The sequence below is a fragment of the Patiria miniata genome, unplaced genomic scaffold, assembly GCF_015706575.1.
Source record: "Patiria miniata isolate m_02_andy unplaced genomic scaffold, ASM1570657v1 HiC_scaffold_12, whole genome shotgun sequence".
NCBI classification, from domain to species: domain Eukaryota; kingdom Metazoa; phylum Echinodermata; class Asteroidea; order Valvatida; family Asterinidae; genus Patiria; species Patiria miniata.
This window is the reverse complement of record NW_024037050.1, coordinates 884,856-895,061: the sequence shown is the minus strand read 5'-3', so window position 1 is coordinate 895,061 and position 10,206 is coordinate 884,856. Positions and strand designations below refer to the sequence as shown.

General features: G+C 40.7%; 1 protein-coding gene across 1 annotated transcript; it reads left to right on the top strand.

Annotated features, from left to right (window-relative positions):
• The first annotated feature begins 107 nt into the window (after positions 1–107).
• On the top strand, positions 108–3,602 carry LOC119744577 (neuralized-like protein 2). The gene is made up of 3 exons (XM_038220574.1): positions 108–208; positions 615–1,449; positions 1,934–3,602. The coding sequence occupies exons 2-3, from the start codon at positions 675–677 to the stop codon at positions 2,047–2,049; spliced, it is 891 nt and encodes a 296-aa protein (XP_038076502.1). The 5' UTR covers positions 108–208; positions 615–674; the 3' UTR covers positions 2,050–3,602.
• The last annotated feature ends 6,604 nt before the right edge of the window (positions 3,603–10,206 follow it).

Genomic DNA, 10,206 nt, shown 5'->3' with positions numbered 1-10,206 from the left:
AATTCAGCCGTACAAATAGGGCACTTCACCAAAAATCAACAGGCGCCAGGAACATTATTATATATGTCAACGCCAATAGTCGTCGGGGAACAAGTCTCCAACAGTGTAAGTTCGCCATTATCGTACACTTGAGGGCGCTCTGTTACTGTAATTTTTTTCACTTGACGTGCGCACGTCGTTATGGTTCTAATTCTCGAGATTATTTGAGGTAGGTTTATTATAATCCCCCAAATTGTTAAATAGAAATTTAACGCCGTTGTTCTCTTAATCCATGAATAGGTTTATTTTCAACAAGGTAGCTCAACATGCTCGAGGGCCCTTGAAGTTGAAGGCCTTGTTTAATGTTGGGATGAATTGGGGGGGGGGGGGGGGGGGGGGGGGTGAGCGAGGTGAGCGAGGAGGGGGCGGGGGTTTACTGTACAAAGGGGTGGGCGGGTGAGTTTTTTTTTTACAGTTGCGGGTGAATATATTTTCAAGAATCATTCTGGAGTTAAGTTCGATGGGAAAATTATGTTATTCTTGAAAAAAAAAAAGAGTTGCAAGTTCAGACCGACCTCCTGTTGTAGCCGGCATGGATTAAGTTTGAAAAAAACAAGGTTCTTTGTCATTTGCAGTGAACTTCCAGAGGCAACTAGGCTAGATCTTCTGCCATCCTGTTACCATGAGCGGTCTCCATGCCACTCATACGTTTCCATGAGAACCGTGGCATCAACATTGAACTCAAGCATGACAACCAGGTGGCCCGGCGCTCGGCCAGCTTTGCCAATGCCATAACCTTCAGCGACCGGCCCCTACGGCCAGGGGAGCTATTTCTAATTGAGGTAGAGGAACAGGAGCCAGGCTGGAGCGGCCATCTGCGTTGCGGACTCACCCAGCACCACCCTGCCTCCCTGAAGGTTATAAGACCAGGAGACAGGGTCCCCAACCGCTCTCCCTCTGAGTTCCACCAGCGTCGGGGCCAGGCAGCGCGGGTCATCTCCGCCCCACAGCCACTGACCATCCCGCAGTACTCCATGCCGGACCTGACCAACATGGGCAAGTCCTGGGTCTATGCCATCACCAAATACCACAACAAGGTCCCCGACGAGCGGCTCAGCACTGCCGAGGTAGAGGCCCTGGCAAGGAGCGAGTTTGTCAAGGATGGCGTCAACGTTCTGAAGATCGGCTGCGCGGAGATCCCCCGACATCTGTTAGTCCAGGACTTCATCGCCCTGGACCAAGAGGCTAGCTGGATCTCGGGACAGCAGCAGTACTTTGCCACGTCAGTCGGAAGTAGGATTGCCGTCACCTACAACATACTCGGGGATAAGGTTTACATGCATTTCATCATCAATGGAGAGGACCAAGGTGCCTCTTTAATGGAGGATGCACACCTGGACAGTCCGTTCTACGGCATTGTGGATGTCTACGGGACAACCAAGCAAGTCCGGATTATGCAACTGATCTATGGTAAATTTAAAACAAAAGATCAAACAAATGAAAACATCCAGTCATTTTTATCGAAAACAATTTACTGATCAGAAGGCATGATTAACAATACAGTGTCTTTAAAACAACCGTTTGACGTGAGGCCGCTCTTAAACGTCCAATAGTTACAGTGTCTGATTCATGTGTGAAGGTATGTGGGCTTAACCCTGACTGGGACATGGTGCTTGTGTTCTTGGGCAAGACACTTTGCTGCAATTTACCACTCTTCACCCAGAGAAATGTAAAATTGGTACCTGGGAGGGTAGTGACCAGATTGCGTTCATCTCGCACATCTGCAGAAAACTGGTCTCATGGCCTGATGAACAGGGGTGATAATTATGAAGCAATGTTATTATTTTTAATGTATTTGCAGTCTGCAGTCTAAATTCTAGAATCTGTTCATTGTTTTCACTTCATGAGAACGTGTTCACATTAATTCTCTCGTTTTCTTTATTCTTTTTCGTAGTTCCAAGTCTACAGGAGTGCTGTCGTCATTCTATCAGGTCCATGACGCCAGATAATCTCCTACAGGAGCTACCCTTGCCCAATAAACTCAACAGATACCTCCAGTATAAACTCTGAAAAGTTTGGGAACCGTCATTCCACAACAACTCAAGTTGTCTTGGACTCCGTGCGCAAATACCTAACTTGGAAAAGGGAAGTGACAAAGTGTATTGTCCCTAATTAAGCTCTTGGGGTGAATTGGCTAAAATATGAATGCAGCGACCTGCAGCACTTGTTAAAACGACAAGCCTGCTCAGTGTAGCAAGATCCATCATGTCAAAAATCACAAGGCCTAAATGCCTCAGAGTCTGTGGTCACCAAATGCAGCAGGATACAACTGTAGCATTGTTCACTGGGACTAGCTCTCATTGTTTCAGAACTGGCCATCAACAGGAGTTGATGGCTCAGTGCAGCAAGGTCCCACAGACTTTTACACCTGATGCACTGAGTCTCATCTGGAAGGGTTATAGGGCCCTAAGGATAGTTGAGTACTGAAGTGTGTTCATCACATGTGAGGCGCTGCAAGTTTGTATTCACATTTAGTGTTCAGAGGAAAATGGGCTGTGCGCACTCTGTGCCAGATGCATGTGCAACCTAATGCGTCTAAAGTTATGGCCTTCGCTGGCTGTTGTGAGCAGGCGGGAGGGCACCCTCTGCCGTCCTGGTATGGAGTCTATTGCTCAGTTATCAAAATTGTCTGTTCCTTCTCGTAATGGCAATATTCACTTATTTCCAACAATAAACATTTCATGTAAAATGATGTCCTTCACCGACTCTTGTTAGCAGGCCAGAGGGCGCCCTCTACAGTTCTGGTATGGAGTCTAGTGCTCAAATATCAAAAATCGCGTGTTTCTTTTCATATGGCAATATTCACTTGATCACAACTTTAGTGATTAACCATGCAAGTACTGGGCCCAAAAATACGCAAGAAAAACATTTTTCCAGAGTGTTGTCTGGATGTTTCTCATATTTTCTGACTTGCTTTGACATGCGTAGGCAGATCTTATTTCCAAAATGCAATACATGTGAATCCATTTGAAAAAAGTGAAAAAGTTGCACAGTTATAAAACTTTTTATAAAAAACAAACACGGTTTAAAGAGCTGTTTTTAGACGTCATTTTTCACTCTATCGTATTCTTAAATTGTGTTTAACTATAATAACAGCCATCGAAACTGACTTTAGTCGGCCAGGAGAGGGCAGGATTCCAGAAAGTAACAAAAAGCCGTTCATCACGTTTTGGAAACAAAACTCTTCGTATTTATCGTGAAAAGTTTGTTTCTTCAAAAAAGTACCATTGGCTGAAAAAAAAAGACAAAAAAAAGTTAATGAAATCCCTATTGCATTGCTTCAGAAATGTGCAAAATTCCAACATCTCACTTCATAACAATTGATAAAAAGACGTAATTTTAGTGTTTCATTTGAAGTAAACGTGAGTGGCTCTAGCGCAAACTTCTTGCCATGATAAAAAGTTTAAACGGAGTAGTTATATCACTTAACAGCAATGGAGTATACTTTTAAGCTTTAATTAGCGCATTGTCTTTCTTAACTGATTCAATCTGTTCGACACATGGAATGTTTGAATTCAGCTTTTACAGCAATTTTGTGTTATTGCTGCACGTATGTATTTATTATATGTGGACAAAAAAGAGCACAGATTTAAAGGCAATGTACAACATTAGCAAACATCAAAAAACGAAACTACCAAAATATTATGAAATACTTTACTGGACTGTTAGTGAATAATAGTCTGAAGTATCCTGTAAAATCATGGCAGCTGGTGTTCTGTCATTTGCAAGAACAGTGGAATTTTTGTATCAGTTTCCAACGATGGTTGGCCGACCATCATTGGGAAAAAAAAAGCCTAATTATTTTCAAATATTGCCCCCAATTTACCAAATTTAGTTAGTCCACATTGTGTTTGCAATCGGTTACACATCCGTGAACGGTTGCAAGCCAGCTAATCTGGTTCCCTGACCTGACAATTTCCCAATGTCTATAAATTGCTCCATTTTGTCTGCCTTGAGTACCTAATGTTGGTAGATATGTACGCTATACAAGACTCTTTTTTTTTCAAATACTGCCCCCGATTTACCAAATTTAGTCCACATTTTCTTTACACATTCGTGAATGGGTCTAGCTGCAAGGTTCCCTGACCTTTCAATTCCCTGACATCTATAAATTGCCTCATTTCATCTGAAGTGGGGTCAGGGAACAAGACTACAAGAACGTGATTATTTTGTCGTGGTTTTTCCAGCATCTATGAACACAAAACTTTAATTGTTTTGCTATAAATTATGAACCCTCGAATCCATCCATTTCTGAAAATTACAGCAAAAGCAAATGCTGTATATTCCCTATAATACAAGTTAGACCTAGTCCCAGAAGCGTGATGTCAAAATGGACACACTCCAAACTATCACCTCAAATTGTGGCACTTGCTGAACCTGCAGCAGAAAGTATTGAGGTAGTCCTTCAAGTCAAAGGTTTAAAATCATGATGCTTGAGCCTGAAAACTAAAGTCAGAGACAATGTGGAAAGAAAAACGAGGAATGTAGTTATTTGGGAAATTCACTATTAACATGAATTATAAATGTTTGCAATAAAAACTCAGAAGTTCAGCTAGAAAATAAAATTTCACGATTAAATTTTTTCAGTGCACTGTACAGCCGCAATGTGGTGCAGAATGCAGCTGTGCCGGTGTGTTGTGAATTTAGGACTATAAAATACTGACTCACTGGTAGTATTGCGCATGCCTACGTGAGGACTGAACGTTCAACCAATAAAACGGTAAAAGGCACCGGATTTCATAGGAGTCCAAATTTCATATGACACTAAAGACCAGCCAGCCGGTCTTTATGAACCGTTTAAAACTGGCCATGTGACGGGCTCTGGACCAATAGGAATGGGTTAAATGTCTTGCGTATTTATGAATATAGTTTAAAAATGTTAATAAACAAGTGAACCTGAGCATGGTTTGAATGTGTGACCATCAGAGTGGCATTCCAGTGCTCAGATACTGGAGGTCACAAGTTCAAATCCTGCTCCAGTTAATTTCTTTCTTCAACCTAGACAATTAAAAAACAAAAGTATATGTACATATTTATCCTTGTTTATTTCATGGGTTACTTTTACAATTTTTATTCCAATAGTCACGTTTGCATCGGCCATGATAAAAAGGAAGTGATTTGTTTACAAGAGTTTTCTTGTTTTAAAACCTGAAACCATGTGTGTAATGTAAATAAAGCTCAGCCTGTTATGGGCCAATGCATGAACATGAGTCATTGTGTCTTTGCTTGAATTTTGTTGATGGAACATGTAGTTTCACTTTTAATCCTTTAGCTTCAGTATTATTTTTTTAAGAGAAAATGTGATCCAGTTTTTAGAAATGATTGAGGCGTAAGACACTTCCATTGGTGCATGTGTAACTTGCAAGCCACAGTCAAGCAATTCAGGCCGTACTGCGTACCCTTGAAACGGTTGAAAATTCTGGTAGACAAAAAATTATGTGCAAGCAGTACAACAAAGTTGTAATGAGTCACTAAATTTTGTGACTCGAGTCGAGTCGAGTCGAGTTGAGTCATTTAGGTCTAGAAGGTCGAGTGGAGTAGAGTCACAGTGTGTGGTCGAGTCGAGCCGAGTCAAATTTATGCTCAAGTCAATTTGAGTCACTGATATTGGAACACCTTGTAATAAATTACAGAATGGAAGAAGGAACACAAGCACTAGTTTATTATGAAGATCCAAAGACTTAAAATATGATGCAAAATAGACAGCTTCTGCTAGACGTTTGTTCCAAAGATCACGTAACAGCCGGGGTTGGGGCGGATTCCGCACCCCCCTAAAATCTCGGCCATCGTGTGACGAAAAATTTTGAAACTCGGTACATGCAAAGAGCAACTCATCATGAACATACCCAAGAAATTTCATGACTATAGGTCAAAGGGTTTTAGAATTACGGCTAATTAATTATTCATATGTATGAATGGTAATTCTGCTCTGTGTACACGACGTACATGTATGGAAAAATTCAGTTTTCACGGCGCATAGCGCCGGAAAATTGTTCGCTGCGCGGCAACCCGTGTTCCGATTTGTATGTTTTTGGTATCAAAAGATGCGCAAGGCTCAAGGCTAAAAAGTCATAACAGCTGGGGTCGCGAATTTTTTTTTTAAGGCTATCGCGGAAAAAGTTGGGGGGGGGGGAGCGGATTCCGCCCCGGCCCTTTTAGGGTTAATAGAAGAGAAACTTGGGTTTTCTGGTTTGGCTTTGGGTGTGGAGCAAGTTTCACGCTGACAATCTCAAAACCAAATTGCAACATACAAAACTGTTTCTGATTACATATAGAAATGTATCTAATTATTTATTGAACGCAGGACATAAATTTAGCCAGAGTTCCTTCAAGGGCTTAAGAAATCGCCCGAAGCCTTGTAGAAACGCCCCGGGTCCAGTGGTTACGGTGTTCGACTCATGTTCGAAGGTGCGTGGGTTCGAACCCTGCCAGGAACATGGTGTTTGTGCCCTTGGGCAAGATACTCTCTCTCGACCCAGGAGTATAAATGGGTACCTGCCGCGTGGTTCCATGGCTAATAATTGTAAAGCGCTTTGAGATTGTTAATACGATGGAAAGCGCTATATAAGCACAATTATTATTATGAAACCAAGCATTGGGAAATGCGTTTAAAGTCTGGTTCAGGGCAAGTGGTTTGTGCGCTACATTATAAAACTATGAGGCAAGGGTCCGTGATATACGGCGTATATACATATGAGAAGCGGCCACATCTTAAGCACGCTAACATATACTTTCCGCACAGTTTTGGGACTCGAGTGTTATAAGCCCTCGACTCGAGTTGAGTCTTCAGATGAGGGACTCGAGTCGAGTCGAGTGATTTGCTCGCAGTGACTCAAGTCCAGTCGAGTCAGTTACCCTTTGCCAAAAATGGTGACTCGAGTCGGACTCGAGTCATTACAACTCTGTAGGTTTGGAGTACAGTTAACAACATTAAGAGATCGGACAATCATACAGAAAGACATGCATACTGCAGTGCATTATTTGGTAAGACATCTTTTTATTATTATGGTTCACGTTATACAATGACATTTAAATATAATTACAATGCATATTCTACAAAAATACGTTGCGAGGAACACATTCCATTTTACATTCCAGAGAAAAAAAATGAACTGCACGTCACATTCACCCGATTTTGGAGATATTTTTCCAGGTTTTCTGATTTTAAACTATGTCGGAAAGAAGGAATGAATAAAATGTAAAGAAGAAATATAAACTGAAAAGACTGAAAAAATCTGAGGTAAACGCATTAAAACTGAAAACATTGCAGACGTCTTTCAAACCATTTTTTTGGTACTAAACTGGCCTGCCCTTGGAAGGAAAAAGGATACAAGTAGACATAACACATAGTGTATTAATAAAACTGTTGTGAGTTTTCTTTAGTAAGGTACCACCTAGGTTTTGGTTTGGGTGATTATTACATTTTTTCCCCTCAAAAATCAACAAATAGTAGTACTACGAATGCAGTCTTCGATTTCTGTTTTATCAAAAAAATACATTCAAAATTTTTGAGCAGTGTGCACTCACAATGTATTGCTACAAAAATCAGAGGGAAGGCATTTCTATGTAGGTATGTTCACTCACACACAATGCGAGCATATGTGTATGTGTTCTACATAGGCCTAACCCCCGAGAACCGACACACAAAGGGAAAACAACAGATCCTTTCAGTCCTTAGGCATTGGGTCTTTTGTTCAAAACGGTCCTCTTTGTGTGCTTAGTCTCTATCGGACAAAGGGAAACACAAAGCATTGTCCTCAGGAGTATAGTAAAACAAGAGTGTGTGACTTGTCACCACAAAAGTTGGAAATTGCCATTTTGCAATACTAATAGTGGGGCAATGCCAAAATTTGAATGTGTGGTCAATGTTTTTGTTTCCAGGTGAACCTTAGTCTGAAACTTAGTCCTACTCCCCCCCCCCCCCCATTTTTTCGTCCATCAAAGAACTTTACAACCAATTTTTATCCTGTTTTGTTCTTCAACTTTTCATTAACACACCAGCGGGAACATTACTTTGACAAATTCCATTTAGTTGGCGGTTTATGTTTCTGTTTCCAAACTCAACTACCTCCAAAATGTTACATAACATTAGAAGAGTTCTTGTTCTGCAGAACTCAGAAATAAAACTTTCTCAATTCTTCAAAACTTCAAACTTTATGTTCATGATGTGGTGACAGGTCACATATGCTTTTATCATGTAGATTTAATGCAATAAGCACTATTTTGTTATTTTGTCTTCAAGGTCGTTTCTCAACACACAGTACTTTAAGGCCAGATAAAATTGTTAAAACTTCTGGTCCTACACATAGGAGGGAGTGGAAGCGTTATTGAATTTTTGACCAGCTGTGCATGCAACATAATAAAAAAACCATTTCCCCCCTTAATTTATTGCCATCCATAAAAGCATGGAGGCTTGAGCGGCCTCACAAATTTAGGCAAATTTGAAGTAGTTCTTTAAAATACAATGCAGTTTAACATTGAATGAAACAAAAAATAAGAGCTGCACACTGACCAGAAACTGCGGCTGTTAGGCCCAAGACTTACAAAATGCAATACAGACCCTGTTGACATTTCTTGACTGACTCTGTAACCTTGGAGTATACATGTACATTCTAGAAAAAATAGCCGAGAGACAAAAAAAGAAGAAGAGAGCATTCTCTCAGGATTGACAACATCTGGTGCCAATTGGATTTTTTTTTGTTTTGGTACCACAACATTCGGTTGAGAACTTTCTCCTTTTCCCCCTGCTACTATACAGCATTATCACCCCCAAATATCACTCAATACAAGAGCATTCCAGGGGAAGAGTCTGGTGAACTTATTCGCTCGTCCCCGTCGCCCTCTCCCAACGGCTCTGGTGGGGGCTAATCGCTCTGGGCTCTCATTGGATGTTTTTTGTTTACCCAATGACTGGGGTCAACGTGTTCTTAGCTCTCATTGGACAAACTGTTGACCCACTGGCATGGTCAGCTCTTCCGTGTATTCATTGGCCCTATCAGACAAGATGTGTGTGCGTTGTTAACAGCAAGTGACCAACGTTGACCTGTGCTTCCTTCACATGATTTTGTGAAACGGACTAGCCCCATCAGCACCCTGGGATAGAGCGAAGTTAACTAATATTCATTTATCTTCAAGCAAACTTGATATCTTCGATCCTGATTGGTCGGATCCATGGCAACAACAGTGTGATATTATACCTTATACCCCGTCCACATCACACTCTACCTATTGCCCTATTCTAAAATGCCCGTGCTATTTCTGCCACACGTGTATTGGATAACCACTAAACCGTTCCTACATCTTTAATATGCGTCAATTTGCTTTTTAAGATAAATTTGTAATTCCACCCTTGCTTGTGGAACAAGGAAAATGTAGTCACCTGTGTTGCATATATAGAACACAGACGCACTACATTATTCTGTGTTCCTCTTGCACCCGTGGGTAACTAACAAGTCTGTGGTTTTAAATTCCTACAAATTAATGAAGTATAACCATGTGAAAGTATTTATATATATACAATTTTTTTTAACACTTTACAAAGCACACATAGAATACTGGATGTTAAAATGGTGTGTTTTGGAAGAGACAAGTTTTGGCGTTAAATAATATTTTACAACTCGACACAAAGTTTGCATTGGACTAAAAACAAAAAGAGTAACACCATGATTCAATGGGCATGATGGAGGTGAAGTTAACTTTTAATTTAGAATATATCTATATATATATATGACTATAAGTTTGAAGTTCTAGTTAAAGGAAAGATGGTGGGGCATTTATTCACTATTCAACTGTGCATAAAATGCAGAGAATAAACAAACCCTGATGCCATTGTTTTTTTTAATTTTATTTATATATATTTTTTTGGCTAGGAAACTTTTTGAATCTTCCAGAATCAACCACTCTGCTGGCACATTCCCACTGGTACATTCGTTGTAATCTTTGTCCAAGACTGGACTGTGATTTGATCCCCTGCGTGCTGTAATCAAGCTAGAATGCCTAGAGGGTCAGGTATGGTCATAATTTCCTGGGTAGCACTGCCGAAGTTCTTAAGACTGCATTGCTAAGACATTGTGTTGATGATAGAAGTCTACACCACCGCTGCTGCGGCATTATCATGCTTGTCAGGGATGTGCCGGTCTTTTATTAAGGGGAATAAAATCTAAATCA